The sequence below is a fragment of the Aedes albopictus genome, chromosome 1, assembly GCF_035046485.1.
Source record: "Aedes albopictus strain Foshan chromosome 1, AalbF5, whole genome shotgun sequence".
NCBI lineage: Eukaryota > Metazoa > Arthropoda > Insecta > Diptera > Culicidae > Aedes > Aedes albopictus.
Window position 1 is genome coordinate 35471372 of NC_085136.1, and position 24054 is coordinate 35495425.

General features: G+C 41.0%; 2 protein-coding genes across 5 annotated transcripts in view; one reads left to right on the forward strand and one right to left on the reverse strand.

Annotated features, from left to right (window-relative positions):
• LOC109428515 (ras-related protein Ral-a) overlaps positions 1-14449 on the forward strand; it is a 74001-nt gene extending 59552 nt beyond the window's left edge. For 3 of the 4 annotated variants that reach the window (XM_062844357.1, XM_062844359.1, XM_062844358.1), the window contains exons 3-5: positions 5924-6084; positions 6180-6354; positions 12607-13195. In XM_062844357.1, the coding sequence (XP_062700341.1) occupies positions 5924-6084; positions 6180-6354; positions 12607-12723 (453 nt within the window). In that variant the 3' untranslated portion in view covers positions 12724-13195. Of the gene's footprint in view, positions 1-5923; positions 6085-6179; positions 6355-12606; positions 13196-13652 lie in introns of those variants that run through there. The other variant, XM_062844360.1, reaches the window with a different exon arrangement.
• Positions 14450-21195: 6746 nt separating this feature from the next.
• Positions 21196-23314, reverse strand: LOC115260966 (negative elongation factor B). Its single transcript, XM_029862335.2, has 2 exons — positions 23085-23314; positions 21196-23019 (listed from the first exon to the last, which is right to left on the reverse strand). Exons 1-2 carry the CDS (start codon positions 23159-23161, stop codon positions 21315-21317), a joined length of 1782 nt encoding a protein of 593 aa, XP_029718195.2. The 5' UTR covers positions 23162-23314; the 3' UTR covers positions 21196-21314.
• Positions 23315-24054: the final 740 nt, after the last annotated feature.

Sequence of the window (24054 nt, forward strand, 5' to 3'; positions counted from 1 at the left end):
ATACATCGTATATGGTGTACATTTAATGTCAGAACTGGCTCACTAAATGGAGCAAACGATTCCTTTCGGGAATCCTACAAGGATTCGTCCCGGTATTCCTTCTGGAATTCATCCATGTACTCCACTCAGGATTCTTCCTGTGATTCATGCAACTATTCTTCTAAGAATTTGTCCAGGAATTCCTCCAGGGATTCTTAGGGGTTTCCAAGAATATTCTTTGGGTATTCCCAAAACGATTTCTCCCGAGATTTTTTTCAGGAATTCCTCCAAAAATCTTTTTGGATTCCTCAGTTGATTTCTCACTGTTTTTTCATAAATGTCTCCTGGATTTCCATCAAGGAATGCGCCGAGAGCAGATTCATTTAGAGATTCGTCCCCGAATTCGTCATTGAATTCTCCCGGGATTCTTTCTGAAGTTTCTTCCGGCATTTTTTTCCCGGGATCCCTTCAACGATTTTCTCTGGGCTTTCTTTTGGATTCCCCCTGGGATTCCTTTCGTGTTCTTTCAAGAATTATTCCTGAGGTTCCATCAGGTTTACCACCAGAATTCTTTCTGGGTTTTATCCCGGAATTTTGGCTTTTTTCGAGCTTTCTTCGAGGATTACTTCCGGGATTTCTACAAGGACTTTACTCTCGGGATTTCTTCGTTGACTTTTCCTGGTTTCCTTAGGATGAATTCCCTAAAAAAGAAACTTCACCTCTTGCTAGCAGATGTTGCACAGACTGAACGATCACTAACACGAGACACTGGACAGCACACGAAACACCTAGTGGTCCAGTAGAGAACTTTCCATTTGACGAAAACTCTTCACCGACTGGAGCGGGAATGGAACCCTCATTGCGAGGCATACGAAACGGCCAGACGACCGACGCCCCTAATCTCATGGTCACGAAGCCCACTTTTAGGATTCCTTTGGAGATTCCTTCATTGCTCCTTACCGTTTTTTCCTAAGGAATTCCTCCAGGATGCTGTCAGGGATTTAAGGATTCCTCCGTTGAAGATTTCTCCCAGGATTTCTGCAAGCAGTTCTTCCATCAGGGAATCCTCCCGAGCTTCCTTCATTGATTCTTTCACGGACTATTCCCGATTTTGCACCTGGAATTCCACAAGAATTCTTCCTGGTTTGACTTCCAGGTGGAAGGTATGTGATTTTGGGATTTCTCCGGAGAATTCTTCAGGAATTTCTTTAGGAATTCCTCTAGCGATTTCTTCTGGGATTCCTACAATAATTCGTATTGGGATTTTTCCTGGGATTTTATCAAGGATTTTTCCAGAATATCTAGATGGACTCCTTTTAAGAGTTTTTAAAAGTTTCTTGTGAAGATTTCTTCAGGAAATTCAAATGAATTCTTTCTAAATTCTTCATGGTGTTTCTACCGGGCTTCCTTCATGGATTCCTTCCGAGATACATTTAGGAATTCCTCCCTGAATTCCTTTCAAGAATTCTCCCGGGATTGCTTTGGGGATTTCGTCTGGGATTCCTCCATTAATTCACGCATTGATTTCTCCCGGGGTTACTTAAGGAATTTCTTTCAGGTATTCCTTCCTAGATTTTTAGGGATTTCTTCGCGAATTGCTCCTGGATTTTTTCAGGTGTTACTACTTGATTCTTTCAGGGATTCTTTCACACATTTACCTCGCGATTCCTTCATTGATTGTTTTCGGATTTCCGTTAAGGATTTCTCCCGGGATTCCTTCAGGAATTTCTCCCAAGATTCTTTTAAAGAATCCATCCCAAAGCTTTTAAAACCTTCCTAAGATGTTAAGGTAGGCGCACCACGATGACATAGTGCATGTTCAGCGAGCCTGTCTGGGCCATATTGACCCCAACATTCTACTGATGTTTCGTGATTTCTCCAGGAAACCTCTCACGATTCATTCATGAATTCCTGATTTCTTCCTAGATTTTTCCTGGGATTCCTTGCGAATTGCTTTCAGGGATTACTCCAGGATTATGTAATGGATTGCTTCTAGGATTCATTTAAGGATTTCTAACGGGATTCTTTCAGGGGTTCCTCCAGGTGTTCCTTTCGGAAATCGTCCCAGAATTCCTTCCTTGATTCCTTCCCAGGCCAGGATTACTTCAAGGTTATTTTCAGGGATTTCTCTTGGAATGATTCGAGGAATTTCCCCGCGATTCTTTCTGATATTCTTCTGCGGATTTCACCCAGAATTTAACTTAAGGCTAGATTTCTCCAAATAATTTACCCGGGAATCCTAAAAAAGTCGACATTCCTCAGCGTGGGAGTTGGCTCATTTCCGCCATCTACTGCATTGGCGTAGTCGTTCCCTCCGTTGCCGTTGTCTCCCGTGCCTACGTTCTCCACGCCATTCAGGTGCTGATCGAAGTGCTGCTTCCACCTTTCGATCACCTCACGTCCGTCCATCAAGAGGCCTCCGTCCTTATTCCTGCATTTTTCGGCTGGCGGCACGAAGCCGTTGCGGGATGCTTTGAGCTTCTGGTAGAACTTCCGTGTTTCATGGGAACAGCACTGCAGTTCCATTTCTTCGCGCTTCGCTTCTTCCAGGCGGCACTTTTTCTCCCGAAAGAGGTGGGTCTGCTGTTTCCGCTTCTGTTTGTAACGTTCCACGTTCTGTCGGATCCCTTGCTGCAGCATTACCGCCCGCGCTGCGTTCTTCTCCTCCAAAACCGTCGCGCTCTTCGTCATTCATTCCGTCGACTCTCGGCTGCTTCGTTGATGGCTGCTTTCACTGTACTCCAGCAGTCCTCTAGAGGGGCCTCATCGAGCTCGCCCTCGTCTGGCAACGCGGCCTCGAGATTCAGCGCGTATGCTGAGGCGTCCTCCGGTCGTTTTAGTCGCTCTAGGTTGTACCGTAGTGGTCGCCGGTACCGTACATTGTTGACAGTACCGGTACCGCAGCGTTGGGCAGCGGTCGTATTTCGCGTTTGAGCTGCGTCCTTGTCATCATCAGTGCTTCCGGAGTGTGGGATATGCACGTAGATTATGCGGTAGTGGAAAAATCGACCCTTGATCCTCAACCTGTACAATGACACAGCTCTGGTAGAAGGTACACACTCAAAACAGATTTGACGGCTCGGCAAAAACGCGCACAGCCGTCTGCTCAGTAAAACTATCAGCTGATATCCCAGCAAAAAGTGACATTTGTTAGCTGACTCTCAGCAAAACGATTGCCGAAGCTCAGCAATGAACTGTCAAAATTGCTGAGATCTCAGCAAAATTGTTGTTTGCTGATTACTCGGCTGTGCAAATCTCGGCAAAAGAATGGAAAAATGCTGATATCCCGGCAATCTGAATTAAGTGTGTATGATAACGTCTAAACGTTCGCACCATGGATCATGTCCAACACTCCTTCTGCAGTGCTATTATGCCGAAGCCGCGGTCCTTCAGTATATCGGCGAGTATGCCGGTGCTCCTATGAAGTTGAGATTACATTCCAGAGGACAATAGTGCACAGTTGAGCTTAAAATCCTTCTCTGGCACTCGGACGGCGATCAGCCGCCCCTAACATAAGGAACAGACGCTGGCTGTTTTGAGCCGCTTTTCCTGAAACACAGACGCTCAGGTTTGCAAAGCAAAACCACCTCCCCTTCACCCTTGTCAGCCTGCTTCCAAAATTCCCAGGAGGTCTCAGGATTCTTTAGGGGACTCATGGGCGTTTCAGGGGTTTTCAGTGGAATTGCAGGGTGTCTCTGTGGCATTTCAGGGGGAAGAATTGCGGGTGATGTCAGAGGCATCAGAGGTCTCTAGTTAGCCTAGTGGTTGAGGCTATGGATCGCCATTTAAAGGGGGTCTCAGGTAGTATTGGGGGACTCAAGAGATCTTAGGGGTGTTTTAGGGGTTCTTATAGGCGTTTCATGGGGTTTCATGGAGATTCCGGGAGGCCTTTGGAGCGTTCCAAATGGCCTCATGGGGTCCCACAAAACTTCCACAGGGTCTCAGGGCGTTTTGAAACGACTCTGAGATCTCCTGGTACCCCCTGAAACTCCCTGAGACGCTCCTGAAACTCCCTGAAACGCGCCTGAGACTCCCTGAAACGCCCCTGAGGTGGCCCTGAGACACTCTTGAAACACATCTGAGCTCTCATAGTACACTCAGTTTTATTTCCTTAGCTCGGCTGTGCCAATCTCGGTTTCTAAATTTTATCCGAGACTCAGCTAACACGATGCTTGGTTGCTTGGCAACAAGGTATGTTATACTGATTCACGGCATTTGTAAGCTGAATTTCATGAAAACATTTAGCTGAATTCTCGGCTGTGCAAATCTCGGCATTCGTTAACCGAGATTCGGCATTCCAAATTAGGTGTGTACCCCTTTACTGAAACCTTTCCCTATGAAACGCCCCTGAGATCTCATGGTACTCCGTTTGAAACCTCCTGGAACACCGCTGATCCCTCATGAAGCGTCTCTTGAGACCCCTGAATTCCCATGTAATCCACTGAAACCATTTGAAGTGTTTCTGAGGCCCCTGAGATCCCCTGAACCCTGTAGCGTCTCTGAAACCACCTGAATTCGCCTGGAACTCCCTGAAACCCATTGATACGACCCAAAGATCACATTAAAAGCCTTTGAAATCCCTTCGTACACGTGAACCGATTCCCCCTTGGAGCCCCATGCAACGCCCCTGAAACGACCCTGACCCCGAAACATCTCAGGAAATCCTTGAGACCCCTGAAGCGCCCCACATACTCTATCCTGAGTTGCCCTTTTCGGTAGGCTCGGTAACCGATTTTACTGAAGCTCAGTACACCAACTGTCAAAAACGGGTGCAAAAGGTAAACAATTCGGCATTGCTATATTTAGTTGTTCTAACTTCGTCAAAAATTCACCGAATACGGTATTCAATCAAGTGTGCAGAGGCCAACTGGAGCCCCCTTGGACACCATGAAACTCCCCTAAAATCCCATTGGACTCCATTGAAGGCCTTTGAAAACCCCTTGAATCGCCTCTGAGACCTCTGCAACCCTCTGATACCCCACTAGGACCGCTTGAAACGCCTCTGAGATCTCCTGGTGCCCCCTGAAACCTCCTTGAAATGTTCTTGAGATCTCCTGGTACCCTCTGAAAATCCATGAAACGCCTCTGAGAACCTCTGTAACTAACCTGGAATCCCATCGGATCCCCTTGAAAGCCTCTGGAAACCCCTTGAAACGTACCTAAAGATTCCAGCCAGGTATCCCTCAAAAACCCGCTGGGGCCGCCTAAAACACTTTTGAAATTCCCCTGAGATCTCCCGGTACCTCCTTAAACCCCCTCCTTACACGATCTTTCCTCAGGTTGCTCGCAGTCCGATCGGTGCCACGTGAAGGTAGGGATAGGAGTTGCTGGACAGAGGCCAATGATCTCAATGGGTTCTGAATTACGCAAAATACCCAGCCTTCACCGTAACTTGAATAAATAATTATCGATTACACCTATGACTACTACCTGTTACCTTAAACACAAATTGTCCAACAACCCACAGAAACGTCTCATTTAGGCAGCATCCATTTATTACGTAACGCTAAAATCGACATTTTTAGACCCCCCTCCCCCCTCCGTAACGCTTTTTTGTATGACAACCCGAAAATTTTTGAATGGAGCGTAACGTTCGGCCATACTCCCCCCTCCCCCTAGAGCGTTACATAATATGTGGACGGCGCCTTACTCGTTAAATTCAACGACACATTTCAATGAGGGATTGTTGAATAGCAGCATTCACCAACGTGCAAATGGGGAAGAAAGTGAATGTTCCTTCACTAATTATGTAGCAGTTATTCGCACCACTGTCCCATGTAAACAATACAGCACATTGCACGTGGAACGATTTTGTGAATTACGATGTCGGCCTAATGATACCTACTTCTTCAACATATAAAACTGATTCGGTGCCCTTTGGCGCCAGTTGCGATAACCATCTAATTCCCGTCCATTCGTTCTCCCCTCTTACGCTTCTGGGCAGGTGGTCCTCGACGGCGAAGAGGTACAGATCGACATTCTGGACACGGCCGGCCAGGAAGACTACGCAGCCATTCGCGACAACTACTTCCGCAGCGGTGAAGGGTTCCTGTGCGTGTTTTCAATCACCGAGGACGACAGCTTTCAGGCGACACAGGAGTTTCGGTAAGTCACGAGTCACGACGGTCGACAATTAATAATTGTAGGGGTGGAATTAGTCTTAGTTTTTTTTTATATTAAATCGTACCCTCCAATTCCAGGGAACAGATATTGCGCGTGAAAAACGACGAAAATATCCCATTTCTGCTCGTCGGGAACAAGTGCGACCTGAACGACAAACGGAAGGTGCCGCTGGCCGAGTGCCAGGGCCGTGCGCAGCAGTGGGGAGTGCCATACGTCGAAACGTCGGCGAAGACGCGCGAGAATGTCGATAAGGTAGGTCTTGATCGCTTATCGGTTTTGTTGGAATTTTGAGACCGCTTCTATTTTGGTGGTGGGTTTATTTGGTTTTGATTGTTTTGCTATATAATGAAAATTTGGCTTATTGTTGCTTTTGTTTGCTGCTTTGGTTGCTTGTTTTTTTCTCTTGTTAAAATTAAATCTTAAGCGTTACTAACATTAACAAATTTTAATTTACATTCTCGGTTATCACCTACAATCAATTCTTTTAGTTTGTATAAAAAAGTCAGTTCTGTATTCAGTCATCTAGAATTATGTTGATGTTAGTAATATATTAATTGAAATAACAGTGTTCTACGGACATTTCAAATATTATTTAAAGTTCCAGTAGAATTGATGGAAAGAAAACACTGTTTACATTATACACAGGTGGGGGAAATGAAGGCTTCTACAGGATTAACATTTTGTTTATGATGAAATATGCATTCAATCGTTCTACAGAACGAGTGTTGTGAACTGCGCCGGTTATTGCTATACAGGTAGCACGTTAAATTTTTGTTCATCCTACCCGTAACATAACCTAATTTATTAAACGCCATTAGACAAAAGCACAAGTGATTCTAGGACGAATGATTTATAGATTCACTTGACCATATTAGACCTAGTTCCCCCCATTTTTGATTGCACATGAGCGAACCCAGAGCGAATTGAGTGTTTCAAGAAGAGTATTTAAGGTTGAAGGATTCGTCATTGTCATGATTGATTGTCATCATTGAAAATTCAAAAGCAGTTTTTCGTTCAAAGCTGAAAATTCTGCAGTGAAAATGTATTCACTGTATTGCGGATGCTAGATGAAGTACAGTGAATACATTTTCAATGTAAAACTTCAATTTTCGACCGAGAAAACTGCTTTCGAATTTTCAATGATGACAATTATGTCAATGATGAATCCTTCAACCTTAAGTTTAGTTTTGCATCAAGGATATTGACATGGTGTAGAACTTTACTTGGACTAGGAACTAGTTAAGTTTGATCTAAGGGAAGCGGTTGCAATTTCACATTTCAGTAACAAATTTTGAAAACGACGTATAATCAATGCTACACCATTGTTTATACGTCGTTTTCAAAATTTGTTACTGATTTCATCTTTTTGTGAAAGACACTATGATAATTTTGGAAGGACTTATTTGTAGTTCTTCTCGCTGACATCAGGAATGAGTGTAGTTGAAAGTAAATTCCATTCTTGCTAAAACAACGCATATGCAACAACTTCGACGTTTTTTTTTCTGAGCTATTTCTTTTACAAAAAAAAGTTTTTTCAATCTATAGGAGTAAAGGTCCCATTAGACATGACAAATATTTGGCCAAACAAGCCCAACAAATGACCAACTCAACGTAAATCATGGCAACCTCGGATGAATGTCGGGCTACAATGACAAATATTTGTCTTTATGACAAACAGTCTAATAGCCCCTTAACACGTGTAGTCCTGAGTTTGTATACTTTTCGCTTTGGAAAGTCAATAGAGCTTAGAAAAGCTGCATAGTTTTTATGTAGGGTGATTATGGCTATTCTCGGCAGCTTTTTTCTCTTCATCTTGATGGATTTTGTCAGCCAAATGACCTAAAACTTTGACGTAAAATTTTGTTTGGTGGGGAACGAAAGTTCTGGAGTTAGTTTTGAGTTCAATCGGTTTTAGAGAAGAGAACAAAACTGCCAAAAATACGCAAATTCCCTTCGCACACAATATCTCTTTTATAGTTTTTAGCATTGCCGACGATAGGCTTATCGGTCTAATGCTTTTTTAAGTTTTGGGAATAAAGAAGATTTCAACTTTACGCCAACCGTTTGCCATGTGTCCCCTGAACTAGACTAACCTTAAAAACCTCTATCATGGGTAGAATAAGCGTTTGTTACTAATACTTGATCTTCACGGGAAAAATTCCATTCAGATATTCTGGCTCCAAAGGATGAGGTGACTTGAGGTTGACTGCGGTTCGTACTTCTCACGGTCTAAACTATATAAGTTGACTGTTCCCGGGTAGAGGTGAAGTACTGACGATCAAAACGTGATATTGGTTTGATTGATATCTGAATAATATTTGAAAAATATTCCTGGAGCATCTCAACAACATCAAAATTTGATATTTCAATATCAAGCGAATAGCTCGCTGCTATTGGTTAGATCTTATAATATCTAAATATGATCTAAATATGTTCCAAGAGTAAATTTTAGATATTATTTTTAAATCTTTTATCTCTTATATAAATTAAACCAATAGCACAGTTTGATCTTAATATCAGAATATGTTATTATTGAGCTCTTTTCTTCTACTCTGGTTTAATTATTTATACGATTGAGTTCCAGCGTTTACTGTTTCCTGATGTCTTTGAGCTATCTTAGTTTGACAGACCCATATAGCCGAGGCGGTAAACGCACGGGTATTCAGCATGAACATGCTGAGGGTGACGGGTTCGATTCCCGGTCAGTCCAGGATCTTTTCGTAAAGGAAATTTCCTTGACTTCCTTGGGCATAGAGTATTTTCGTGCCTGCCACACGATATACACATGCAAAATGGTCATTGGCAGAGGAAGCTCTCAGTTAATAACTGTGGAAGTGCTCATAGAACACTAAGCTGAGAAGCAGGCTTTGTCCCAGTGAGGACGTTACGCCAAGAAGAGGAGAGGAGGAGGAGGAGTTTGACAGAATCTAGAGCTGAGCTAAGTTAAAGCAAAAGATGTGTACTACTTAAATAAACAGACCTGGAAAACCGAGAATTTTTAACAGAGAAATACTCAGGAGAATATTCGTCCGTTCAGTAGTTGGTCTTTCTAGCATGCGGCCGCGTTGAGTGCTCAACGCATACTGATTTCGTACTGACCATTCGGTCATGGTCGTAGGGCATCGTTTCTTCTCGCAGAAACAATTCGCACGCGCTCATAATTTCCAAGACGGACCCGGTTAGGGTGGTGCATTGAATCCAGTTTGACTTTCAATTACACAGAATCGTAACTTGTTCTGTAGCTTAGTTGGTTAAAGCGCCGGACTAGCGAAACGGAGTTGCCGAATCACACCAAAACAAGTGTTTTTTTTTTTCTCACAAATTTATTTCGCAATTTGTCAGTGAAATACACAATACTCGATTACCTGAATCCTGAATACTCAGGGAGGTTTTGCGCAGATAAAAAATAAAGCATTAAGCATTATGTTTAACGAACCAGAAGTAGAGTTCACTACCTACATTGTTGGTATGAATGAAAAAGTTTGTGTATATCCCTTTCGTGACGAACCAGCACAATTGTGCTGTTGAGCGGTAACAGTTTTGCATATTTTTTCATCTGTTTAGAATTTGTTTTATGTGATGTAAACTGTTTCAATAATTCAGCCATTACTAACAACAAGGTAAACAAAAAGTGGACAAAAACCGTAAAAAATGAAAAAGTTTAATCTGTCGCATAAAAAATATTTCCGATTTATCTAGGCAGTCAAAGCTAGAAATGGAAAGATAAAGAGTAGTTCTTTCAAATGAGAGAAAATAATTGTTGTTTTTTCTGTCCCCTGTCCAGAATGGTGGGGAGGGAAGGGAGGGGGGTTCGGGTTAAGCCCCCTAAATCACCCTCCTTCTGCGCTCGGCCTTGGTAGTGTTTACCTCTTTTGACTATGTGTTATTACTGCATGTTTGTGAAAACGTTTGAAGACGTTTGAAATTACTCCGGATGATTGTTCAAAAATACACAGCTGAACAGGAGGAGGATTTTTAGATCTAACAGTTAGTTTTAGTAATCCGACGATTCAGATAAGATGTTGCGGATACATCTCTTGGATTACCTCCGAGGATTTATCACAAGATTCCTTTAGTATTTTTCTACGTTGTTTTTCTTGGAATTTCGTTTTGAATTCCTCCCGGACACTCTTCCGGAACCCTACCGGCATTTATTTTCCAATATGCAAATATTTTTTTCCGGTATACTTCCTAGAAAATTTTATAAGTTTCCTGAATTCCGATTGACTTCTCCTAGGGTATTTTTTACGGAGATCCTAGAGAATTTCTATACAGAATATCTTGCAGAGGTTTTCTTGGTATTGCTGCCAGTCTCTCGTGGGATTTTCCAGAAGTTCTTCATACCCATAAACGGGTTTTGTGGGATTTCTTCCAGGACTTATCCATAGATCTCCACAAGAGTTTCTCTCAAGATATATCGCACATGTTGTCGCGGAATTTCTCTAAGAGTTTCTCTTGGGATCCTCTTGAAGATTTTCTGCGATTCCTTCCGGCGTTCCTCTTCGGTATTTCTCTAGAGATCTCCCCGGATTTTCTGCCAGAGTTGCTACATTTGTTGTTCTTGGTAGTTTTCCCTGATTTCTGTTTGACTTCTTCAAAAGATTCCTTAGGCTTAGGGAGTTTTTGACGATTGTTTTGCAGGAGCTCCTCCTAGGATTTCTTTCAGTTTTTCTTAGTAATTTCTTCAAAAAAAAATCCTGAGATTTCTCTCGTAATTTCTCCCGGGAATTCTCTCAAAAGATTTCTTCCGCTGTTCATCCTGGAATGTCGCTGAGTTTTTCTGAATTAATCCTATACTTTCTACTAAGATATTTTTTTCGGAATGCCTTTTGGGATTTTTGCAGCAGCTATTGCTGATATTTCTCATGGAGTTCTTCCCCCATAGTTCCTTGTAAGAAATTCCCACTGAAATGTCGGAAGAAATCGAGGTAAATCTTGCGAGAAACTTCACAATGACCTATTGAAGAGACGTAGCCCCAATTTGGAAATTCGTAGCCTGTTTCACCATACCTAATTCATGGCTCTTAGAATTTTTAGGGACTCACCATTCCTCCTAAAATGCTACGTCATTTATGGACGATCCTTTTGAGAAATTTCGAAAGGAACACCGGACGATCCTGAGAAAAATTGGGACATCTCGAAAAACTGTTCTATGAGTAATCCAGCAAACAAATATTAAGGACAAACGTCTTGCAATCTCAGTCTAACATTGCACCAGAACCTTAAATGCTCAAATTCAAGAAATAAACTCGTAACGATAGTTTAATTCAGAATTAATATAAAATAAATATAAATTTAGGGGAAAACTCGCGAAAAGATTTCTGTGAGAAAATGAGAAACAAATTAAAAGAGGAATTGCGGTATACATTGTATGTGGCATTTTGAATGTTTCCTCTGATTAAAGACAGTCAGCTCTGAATGGAATGATGCCTAGGACACTTTCAGTATGTGAAAGAGCCATGGGCCAAGCTTGCTTAGTGAGGCCGTTCCATGTTTTTTTTTGTTTGGTATACAAGTAAGCATATTTGTATACGAATTTCTTAGCACAAATGCATTGAAAGGAGTGAAGTTACACATTGTTTTTACTATTTTGTATGAAACTATGATTACAATCTAATTTGTATGACAATACAAATTTCTTCAAGGAATATGGATGTCATTGAACAATATCTTCTTATCGAACAGTGTGGTATTTATTTTATTCTGAAACTGCTTAGAACAACTGACTTTGGAGTAATGGTAGTTATCATCGGGGGTCTCCCGGGACTTACAGAGAATAAAACACAAATAAAAAACTAGATTTTATTGACAGAAGTTTAAAAACGTTTCATGCATGTTAAAGTAACAACAAATATTAGTTATACACCCAAATGGTTTCGGGACAAAAACAGTGTAAATGGCCAATTATTGTACGGCTTAGCAACTCGCCAATTATTGCACATTGCATTGAGTACTCATTTTTATGTTTTGTTTTAACGTTAGAACAAAACTATCTGACATGCACAAGACGCGACGCGAGACAAGACATCCCAGGTAACACAGTCTTATGTGGTGTTGAATAGGATGCTAAAGTGGAGGCCATATGCGTACATGCATCCATTAAACCGCGTATATGTGTGCATATATCGCCTCCACTTTTGCACTCTATTCAACATCATATGCGATCGTGTGTTGACTGGGATAACACTCATCGTTCAATCGTTTACAATCGTAACGATTGTAAAAAGGATTAATGTTATGTCTTGTATCGCGTCGGGTCATGTAAATGTTGCACATTCCATGCTTTTCTTATAAGGTGTGCAACAATTGGAAAGTTTTAAGTCATGCAACAATTGGCGATTTACCCTATATGTACATTAGATTGATAAGATAAATGGTCTAGAACTTCGAACTTTTTCTACCTTTTCTCACCTCGCCTTTTCTACCCTAATCGTCGGAAATGTTCACAATATTGCGTCTCTCTTACTCTCTTTCCTCAACCTTCCCACACTCCCATAAAAACAGGTGTTCTTTGACTTGATGCGCGAAATACGCTCGCGAAAAACGGAAGACTCGAAAGCACCGAACGGACGCGCCAAAGACAAGTCGAAACGAAGGAAACTCAAGTGTACGCTGATATAGAAGGTGCGAAAGCTCCGAATCCTCCGTGCTGTACAAGTGTGCTGAACAAACAACCGTGAGCAGAAGTAAACCGGATCAAGATTCATCCACACTCTACTCGCAGAAAAGAACACACACACATATACTTTCACCTGTACACCACACAGACACTCACGAACATACACACCACATGTAGCAGTGGACTAGAGAGACACAACAGCTGGAAGAAAATCTCCGTTTTAATTAAATTAAAATATTATTTAAGTTTAAGCTGTGTATCATTATCGATGCGAGGAAGTACCGATCGAAGTAAGGAAAAATCTACGTTAAGCCGAATCGATCAAGTTTAGAACCAGAAAGAGAGACGTTCACTCGTTAGCATTAAGGAAAGAAGGTTATCGCATACACGCAAATATGCTAATTATTTGTTACATAAATAATTGAAAAGAGCGAACAAATAAACTGGAAAGAAATGCGTATAAATTAAGCTTAACTGATTGGTGTACATTTATTTTTAGTTTGCTTCAAGCTATTGTTTTTCTTTTGTTTTACTCCATAACCTCCCATCAATTGCGTCTATTGTTGTTTTGCTGCGCTAAAAATGTAATTGCGAATCGCACGCTTTTCGTCACATCGCTAGAATTGGCCACAACTGCGCCGTAACAGTTCTGTACAGCGTAACTCTGCGGCTGCGAGAGTGTGAGTGTACCGTACACGTGTATGTGTGTTGCTATTGTTTGTCGTGCTGTCGTCAGTTGTCGGTGTTTCCGCCATCTTTGCACTCCGAGGAGCTCGTGTACACCATATTGGATTTTTGATTTCTATCAAAGTCGCACACAGCCATAACCTTGTTCAGTTTTATCATTCACCTGTTTCCCGTTTTTTTGGTTACTTTTCTTTGGCAATCGTTTGAATCATTTGAAATCGTAATCGGGTTGAAACCTCACTAGATTTTCTACGACCTGATTCGGGACATTTCCAACCGCAAGAAGAAGAGCCAGGAGACGGTGCAGCAACCGAAGCGGGAGAAACATCACTGTTGCCAGTTGCTCTAGAAACCAGGCGTTTGGATAACTGCGACTACAGGCTTGGGATTATTTAAGTCTTGAAAGCATTCTCCGTGCACGGATGGGCAGGATATTGCGCCGTTGCACCTCTATCATCATCATAGTCATAATACACTTTTTATATTTTAGTCAACTCGTCGTTGTCGTGTAAGCAATAAGGCAAATCAAGAAAAACACAATTTTCACATTTATGGTTTTATATCGTTGTACAAAATTTATCGGAAATTTTCGCTTTGCATGCTTACTTTTTCGTTTTTACGCAATCGGAGCATTTGCAAAACCGATACCTCACTCGTTCGGTAGGAAGGTGAGTTGGAGAGACAGTCGAAGGAACAAATCAAACTGAATGCATCATATAAAACACAATTAGGAATATCACAATAGTCCAGCATCATCAAAAAAACCAATAAGCTTAAGGTCGAATCAAACAAAAATAAAGCAGTGAAACACAATACCTGGGAATGCAAAACCGTCAAAGATATTATCAGGAATCAATGCCACTGTTTTCCAACAACAACAACAAAAAAGCGTTGGTTAAAAAATCTGAGAAAATACAGTGTATGCAAGGCGTTTTCTTTGGGTTTGTTTGCTATGAAAAATGATATAAATGAAAAAAAGAAACAATCTCTTACAAAATACAAACTGGAAAATCAATAAAGACAGCATTGAATTGAATAACAGAGGGTTTGTAGTGGGAGTTTTCTTTTCTGAGACAGTACCGAAAGCCTTTGGCAATTTCTCCAACAATAGTTCTGGTTCTAGGGTTCATATAGTTTTTTTTTTTAATTCTTCGGGCAGGACTTCCATAATAATATTGATAACACATTTTGGTAAAAAAAAATCCTTGAATATACTGCCAGTTTTTTTCTCAGATTTCTTCCATGAAAACTTTACAATTTTTTTAGGAATGCTTGCCGGTTTCTCTTTTTGAAGTTTTTCTATGAATTCTTTCAGAAATCCGCCAATTGATTCCTCTAGGAAATTGCACATATAGGAAATTGTATATTCTTGGCAGTTTTGTTCTATATATCATGGTTTTTTTAAAGCAGTTGAACTCAAACATGGCCTCAAATCCTTCCAAATTAAAATAAATCATACGACCAAGTTTCAGGAAATTTGGGTGTCACCCTCGTCACCATCGTCACCCTATGTTCAATTAGAGATTCGTTTAATTTCTATTCTTAAGATAATTTCAATTCTTACATGCACATTTGTAGGGAACTTCTGGAAAAAATAAGAAAACGTTTCAGAAGAAGTTCTCCTAAATATATCTCAAAAAGTTACTTTTTGAATAACCTCAAATGCTCTTAAGGACATAGTTGCAGGGGTTTCAAAATGGCAGCGAGTATGGCAGCCAGTCTCCCCCTTACACCTCACTCCCCTCACCACAGTCATCGAATAGCGTGGAGGCTGGTGAAGAAATTCTCCAAATTTTTCTTGCTTACCTTATAGAAATGCACTAAGGTTGCTTGTGGTAGACAACTATATTTCTCATCCGTCGGGAAGCACTACTTTTAATTTTTCACTTTATTTTCACAATTTCGTGCCAAAAAGAGGCACTCACCGCACTTTTTATCTTCGGCAAGTACGTCGCCATTTTTTTTTAAATCAGTTTTTAATAGTTGTCCAAACAACATAGCACTGAGATAACTTGGTATTGAGATTCCATCACACAATCAACCGCTTGTTGCATTTTAGTCCTAACATACTTATCAAAGAATACTAAGGTCATATCATCGGTCAACGAGCAACTGCGTGACTGATATGACACTGACAGACCCTTGCGGGATAACGTTCTCGAGCAACCCTCGGATATTCCATCGCTTGAGGTTTGTCCAGATAGGGAGTCTTGAAGAGAGCCTACGTGCAGGTCCTCACTCGACGCTTTTTCCAACTGACGATGGGAGCGCGTTCAGCTGTATTTTGACCAGAGTTGCACAATATCAGTCTTGTCAGGTGACTATTGATATTGCACCATCGATGGTCACTATCACTCCAGACCAATCAATATCAAAACGACAATGACAGGCAACGACTTGATATTGATCCGCACTCTAGATCACAATCATTGCAACTGATGTGATATTTTAGTGGTTTTCGCGAAAACTCAAACTTTTTTGTGACCAACATGCAAAACTTTTTATTTTGTACCACATATAAAAATATCATCTTGGTAAATCTTCATCTGGATTTTTAAACAAATTTTAAAGATGACCTATCAGTGGTATCCCTACACCATTACAGTCAGTCCAGTTTAGTAATCCTACATTATAGATATTAGCCTGGTACACGGTTCATATGGGAAAATACAAAAAATGGAAAAACTCAAGTTCCTGTATACTTTTTGAGTTCCACTTTGGTCCCATATCAACTGTGCAAAATTTCAGATCGATCGGAAAAACTATATTTTAGCGCCCGCCATTCTTAGTTTTTCATACGAATTACTATGGGGAAATTTCACTCCTGCAAAGAAAAATCGCTAGGAGTCACCCCTAGATCCCTAAAAATAAGTCGACGAATGATTTCTGTAGAATACTTTACTAGGAATCAGACCTCCGAAGACAGCAAATCGATGCGACGTTCGCGGAAAAAGTTATTAGGCCTCACCCGATCGATAAAATAACGAGATTTTATTATTTATTGTTATTCCTTACATGTTAAACAGCGTTTGCATGCCATTTGGTTTTCAGTCAATAACTTTTTCCACGTGCCTCAGATCGATTCGACTAGATTCGCGGTCTTCGGAGGGTTGGTTCCCCGTAAAATTTCCAACAGAAATCATTCATCGATTTATTTTTAGTAGTTAAGGGGCAACCTGTGGCGATTTTTCTTTGAAAAAGTGATTTTCCCCATACTAAATCGTATGAAAACTTAATATGGCTGGCGCTAAAATATAGTTTCTCCGATCGATCTGAAATTTTGCACAGTTGATATGGGACCAAAATGGAACTCAAAAAGTTTACAGGAGTAAAATGTCTTTTTGTGTCCCACACTAATAGATATGTGCGGAGGAGACCATTGTGAGCCAATCGAGCAGAGAGAACTGTCAAAGTGTGAACCAAATGAACATGTTTATCGTTTGTAGGAATGCGTTGTTTGAACGGTATTGCAATCGACAATAAACATATTACAAATATTTATTTTTATTATCGAGAATTTGATGGCATATGTAAATTTAGTAAGAAGATAATATTTAATTAATTCTGCTTTCAAAAGCTTCTGCTCATGAAGAAACTTTTGTCGCTGCTCTTCTCGAAAAAAACTTTCATTGCTGCTGCTTGATTCACTTCTGCTTCTGCCGATTAGGGGCTGTTCATAAACCACGTAGACTTTTTGGAGGGGGGGTCTGGCCAAAGTCTACGCTCCATACAAGTCTCAATTTTTTTTGTATGGACAAAAGTCTACGAGGGGGGAGGGGGAGGTCTGAGATTGCCAAATTTTGGTCTACGTGGTTTATGAACAGCCCCTTAGATTCGCGCATTGCAAAGGCATTTCAGATTACTTCGATTGCGCTGTTATCTTTTTCAAAATTTGGGGAAAAAAGTTCAAATATAATTAGCAAACGTAAACAAAACAACTTGCACCACAACAAAGTCACGCAAAACGTTTGAACATCTAGCTTTGTGGCAAGTGTTGGAAGTTGTTATAAACAAAACAAACAGCGTTGCCGAATCGACATATGTAACTTCCACTCATCTCTATGTAGAGGATTTATAGTCCAGTTCTGAAGGGGCAGCTATTGTGACGGCGGCCATGTTAAAATTCTCTCATATATGTCCTTAACCGTGATTGCTAACTATCGCCAGTTTTGGATATCCATCCCAAGTAACAATTTAAATTCCTTTTAGATTTGTTTATTTTTATAGAAGCTTTATCATAGCATGAAGAATTTATGAAACATTTATAGTTGTTTTTATCAAGACAAAATAATCTCCGTTCGTATGCGGTTTTTAAGTTTTCTTCAAGTTAATTATGAAAATCGCGCATAAAACAACTTTATTCACTAAGGCATTTAATCTTATAATAAGTTTTAAGACGTATTTGAAGTTATTTTCAACACATAACATCAACCAATTTTATTGAAAGTTTATGCTTCGTTTATCAAAGTAGAATTCATCTGAGTTGTTCTCCTTTAAAAACTTCTTAAAGCTTTCAATTCTTGAGCTAGAGCCTCTACCCTGGAACAAGAACTAAGCGGAATAATAAAACAGCGAACTATCTTATTATTATTTAAAATAATAAATTATGCAATAAATTGGCTTTCTTATGCAAATATAAACACTCAAACATTTTTGCTCACTGTTAATTTAGCCGTTTTGGTGCTCAAAAGTAGTCATATCGACGAAATATTCATTTTATAGCCAATCAAAAATGTGAGTAGCTTGCTGCTTCTTTTTTTTTGTTGGGTTCGAGGGACTTTAACCCGAAGGTCATTCGTCCCTCCCCCCCTGCTGCTGTCGTCCAACCTTCAGCCAGTTACTCACACAGGCCACAGTAACTTGAATCAAAAATAAATGGGTACTTACTGTCAATGAGGTACAGATACAGGTGGCGCAGATAAACATTGCAAACCACTAGTTGTCTCTTTTGTTCTACCGCTGATCAAATGCAACTCAATTAGTGACGTCACTAATTGAGTTGCATTCGATCAGCGGTAGAACAAAAGAGACAACTAGTGGTTTGCAATGTTTATCTGCGCCACCTGTATATGTACCTCATTGACTTACTGTGACTCTTCGCATGCTCATGCTAAATAGTGTAATACAAGTAAATTTAGTGCATCACTACTTACTTAAATTACACGAAACTATAATATAAGCGGCACTTCCTGACGCAAAATGTACAGAAAAAACTTTCTAGCTACAAAAAGGTAAACAAACAATTGTCAAAGGCTGCTACTCTTGAATAAAACAAATAAGTTTCATTTAAGACGAAAAAATCTGCCTTAAGATTATCACTAGTAAAATCAATCTTCAATAAATGTTGTAGATTTCATGCAAGGCGACTTGGTTCCATCATTGTTTTGAGGTGGTTTGGATTAAAGGTAATAACAATTGATGGCGGCTGCATGAGTTTTATTCGCTTGCAACGGCAGCCATGTTTAGAAAGAATTGAAAAAGTGGCGTAGACTTTTGTTTTTATAGGAAATTTATGTCTTCGTATATTAATGAATGATATTATTTTTGAGGCGCTTTGTTATTTTCATATGTTTTGGGTGGCATATCAACGACAAAGTGGGTATGGCACGGACAATTTTGATTCCCTGTCATCAATGATCTGTCAGGCAATTTTAATGCTTTAGCCATTTCAATTTGATGGAATTTAATTCACAGTTCATTTAACATTTCATCCATGAAACAAAACTAGTTCGCATCTGAATAATGCTTAGGTAAAAGATTTCATTTATTATGCACTATTAGCACTTTTGAGAAAGACAGCTCAACATGCCTCAAGCTATTCTTGTTAAAGTTTTATGAAGTTCTTATAATCATTCATCAGTGTAAGTACATAAATTCAACTAGTTTCGAAGCAGTCTTCAAAAGCAGCCTTGAAGATCTCCTGAAGAGTGGGCCAGATTAGTTTTATGGATATTTTATGCCTATTTAATCTCAGATTTGCAGAACAAAGAGCTTTATTGCTAAGTTTTATTATTCAATCCTAGAAATTACTTCAGGATTGCCACAAAAGTATAATTGTTACTTGGGATGGGTATATAGGACCCATATAGCCGAGGCGGTAAACGCACGGGTATTCAGCATGACCATGCTGAGGGTGACGGGTTCGATTCCCGGTCGGTCCAGGATCTTTTCGTAAAGGAAATTTCCTTGACTTCCTTGGGCATAGAGTATCTTCGTGCCTGCCACACGATATACACATGCAAAATGGTCATTGGCAGAGGAAGCTCTCAGTTAATAACTGTGGAAGTGCTCATAGAACACTAAGCTGAGAAGCAGGCTTTGTCCCAGTGAGGACGTTACGCCAAGAAAAAGAAGAAGAACGTTTTGCATTTCAAAAAACACACTAAAACTAGCACAATAATTGGCTTCTTTAGCGGTGTTTAGATAATTCCATTTTCTAAATCTACATGCCAAACTGAGTCGAAATCCAAATTTTCATGAGTTTTGGTGCCCGGAAACCTGTTCAAAAAACAATTTGAAGTTTTTATGGGAGCGATCTGATGAATCACCCCTATTTGATCCTAAAACTGCCACGTACTTTTTTACAACGGCGCGCGTCCTAAAGGTTGATTGAGTTTCTGGGGTTTTCAAGAATCTTGAAAAAATCCATTTTACCATTTTCTTTGTTGGTTTTACCATTTGTCATTTGTTTGTTGGTTTTACCAATGTTTTCTATTTTGAGGAACTTCACCAAAAGTTTCTTCTGAAATTTAATCAAAACATTTCCCAGAAGATCTGTAAGTAAATTTTTAGAATCCGTTAGACGAATCATAGACATGGAGGAATACTAGGAGCAATTTCTGAGGAAAGCTCTGTATGATTTTTTGTTGGAATCTCTGGAAGAGACATTTCAGCAAGGTTCAGCAAGGTCCAATGGAGTTCATGGAGTAATTATTGCAGGAATTCCTGGAGCAGTTCGTGAAGGAATAATAGTAGGAATAAGGTAAGACCACTGGAAAATTTTTAGAAGAATACTTGGAAGAACTTTCGAAGAATATTCCTTTAGAAAATCCCAGAAAAAAACTGCTTCTGGGAAAATAGAACTTAAGAAAAGAATCTAAAAGCAACTTTTGGAGAAGCTTCTGTTTCCTGTATAAAGTATCTGAAGGCCGTGTAGAGGCCACACCAGGTGAGGAACAACAGAATATACTGGAGATTCAGGTTCCTGAAGTCAGTTTCACTTTATAAGTGTTTATCTTATTACATACTCGGAAGCGCATTTGCGCAAAAACTGTGTAGTTACATGCTATCACATGATACAAAGTTATAATCGGATTCACAACCATGGCATGCAAATGAATTAGCCTGCTAAATATTCGCCATGTGGTAGCTGATTTGAGTCAGCAGTGGTCAGTCAGCGCTTTGACTAGCATACTGCAATTCTACTTAGACAGATTAGTTAGATACTTCGTCACCACTGCACAGGGCTCAGTACAATACAGTTTTGTTTGGCGAGTGAGTTGCAGCCCAGGAATCAATCCGATGCTTTACGTAACACTCTGATTTTGGAAAAATTGGCCTAAGAGCCAATGGAATCATACGATTTTCCAATGTGAGCTAACTCGTCAGTCATTTCATTTGCAATGATGGAAGAATGCCAGGCACCGAAACAGGTGTTTGCTGAATTCAGCTCCGTTTCGATGGCGACAAGTTTGAACTAATTTCGACCTAGATTTGGCCGAAGCAAGTGGTTTAACCCTCTATTTCCCCTGATTCTCTTATATGTCCTCTAATACAAGGTGCATGCATAAAGTACGATTTTGTATTTATTTTCGTTCTTACGCAATACACGTATTAATATAATTTTAGTTAATGTAATCTAAATTCTAAATTCATCAAAATCTAAGACAAATGATTCTAAACAGCATTAAACGTAGTGTGGTCCGGGTGTCGGGACGCTCTTCAGCGGTGAGTCAAAGTCCGTCTCCATCGGTTCCGGCAATGCTTCGTGGTGCGGGTGGTGATGGTGATGCGCCGCCATAACCCGTTTCTGCAGATTCTCGTACAGCTTGTGAACGTTCTCGTGGTGCTGGGCGTTCGGTTGTAGCGCTTTCAACAGCGTCTGAAGTCGAGCTTGCGGAAGTTTTGCGTGGATGTACCATAGGAGCTTGAGCATATGCCGAGTGACATTGTCGCGGGTGAGCCCAGCGAAGAGGAACTCATCGAACAGGCCAGTGCAGAAGTCTTCGTTGGCAAATTCCTCCGACATGGGGATCATCAGGGCAATCAGCGAATGCAGGAAGGGATCTTCGTAGGCTCGATCGTCCTTGCAGGAAGCTAGGATTTCCATTACACGAAGAATTCCGACGCGGTCCTTCTGGCGAGCTGTGTGTAGGGTGTAATACATGGCGAGGATGGAAGCGACGGAACTTTCCTGGATGTAAGCCTCGACTGCATCCGGCGCTGGCCCGGAATGTTCGATCGTCGTGATAGCACTCTCGCGCTCATCAGGGGGCAGTTTGGAGTGCAAATTGCGGACCTGGTCGTCCACCATAAGGGACATCAGCGCCGGTAGGAACTTGGTCACGACCTGGCTGTCCAGCTTCGGTTCCTTGAAGTCCTGCGAGTCGATCATGATCCAGGCGGACAATCCTAGGGCCAACATTCTCAGCAGAAGAATCAGGATAGTGTTATCCCTGGGGAGACCTTCATTATTGATCAAATGTTGTAGGATTTTAATAGCCGATGTAGCCAGGAAGTTAATCGCATAAGGATCGCAAAGAGTCATGGAGAGATCTCCCAGAACTTGCTCCTGACCACGTTTGATGTTATCCAGGAAGCCTTGCAGCTCGCGAGATCTTTTAATGTCGACGTTCTTTTCTCGGATGCAGGCATCCAAGCACCAGGTGAACTTGTGACAGGGATCCACCGATATGATGTCCTGCACTTCCAGGTCGTGCAACGCCATCAGCAACTCCGCTCGCAAAGTACAGTAATGGACGTTTCTGGTCCTCAAAAACAACGTTCGCAAGAACTGCAGAACCATATCGTACAGCTTGACGCTGTTCCCGATCATGTGGGCCAGCTTCTGAACGACTTCCCCTTGCCGGCGAACTTTCGGCGTCGGCGTGAAGAACAAGTTATTTAAATTTAAATGATCGAACAGGATATGCTCCTTCTCGCGAATGTACTGTGACAGGAGCGGCGACACTTCGTCCCCAAACAGCGACTGATTGTCGCGCCAAATCTGCCTTTTCACTTCCGTATCCGTGTCCTGATACAACTCCCGGTCCCGCACCAAAATCCGCAAATACTTATCATCGATGTGACTCGTGTTTCTCAGAATACACATCACGACCGGTCGCAGTGCCTTAACCCGCACAACCGGAAAACTCTTCACCAGCAGTTCCTTCAACTTGCGGTCCCGCTCGCGTCCCTCCTTAGCGCCAACCTCGTTAATATGTGCAATGAGCTTATCCCGCAATTCCTCCAGAACCGAAGTATGAAAATCCAGCCGCCGAACACCGTGCAAATCCAGAAGCGGAAGCATTGGTCGTAACGACGGCAGCAGGATACCATTCTCCAGCTGAAAATTTTCTATCGCCTTCAGCGGGTCGTCGCAACAGGACAGTCTAAAACCCAAAAAGAACGTTCCCATACTGAGCGTGAGTAAATATTTTGTTTTGATGCTACTTACGCCTCTCGGAGGTACGCTTGGCCGGGAACGTTCACCTCTTCCAGCCCGGTGCCGGGGAATTTTGGCGGTGCAGACATGATGCTCGGGTGTGATCCTTGCACTTTGTAAACGATAGTTTATTTTGTTTGGAACAATATTCGCGGTTTAAAATGCGATAAAATTAAAGAAACATTCGCTGGAGGTGAATCGATTTATGAGACAACAATCGCCATTTTTGTTTACATCGGAAGATGGTGACGTTTCGTTGTCATCATCACAGCCATCATCATGATCATCATTGAATTTTATAGGTTTTATGCTGCAAGGGCTTGGGCTCATTCAAATATTGCATAACGCAAAATTACACATTTCCCACACAGAAAAACTGTTGTGTTTGTAATATTACATCAGAACTGCTGCAACCCGATCAATACGTCGGTTGCATGAATATTACATCGGACGATGTACACATAAGAACAATAGTAGTTTACGCAACAAGGTGCAGAATGAAGATTTTTACAGCACGAGTTGTACACTTATCCAACGAGGCTTGCCGAGTTGGATAAGTACGACGAGTGCTGTAAAAATCGAGTTCTGCACCGAGATGCGTACAACGTTTTTTGCAATTTCATAAATTACCACTTGAGGATAGTTTTTAACAAAATTTTTTCATCAAACTGCACACTGATGTTCATAGCCATGTTTAAGAAAGTCTGATCATAGCAGGTTATGCTGTGCAGTTGTCACAAATTTTGAAACCTGCGTCGAGAAAGCATCAAGAAGTTGATCAAAACTGAAAACAGTGCTGTAATGGTTCATTACGCAACGCAAATCAGTGCTGTAATGAACCATTACCGCACTACTAATGTGGTGTGGAAAAGTAGGCCTTTTCCTGGCAGATTTGCGTGAGGTAAAGCAGCCTATTACGATGAGAAATTGCAAAAAAGATTTTACATCAAAACGATGTAATCGTACATAGGAATCGTGATTA

Coding starts and splice junctions, on each gene's coding strand:
- LOC115260966 (XM_029862335.2), bottom strand. CDS start 23,161: ATGTCTGCACCGCCAAAATTCCCCGGCACCGGGCTGGAAGAGGTGAAC. Junction 23,020..23,084: donor CAAGCGTACCTCCGAGAGGC/GTAAGTAGCATC, acceptor TTTGGGTTTTAG/ACTGTCCTGTTGCGACGACC.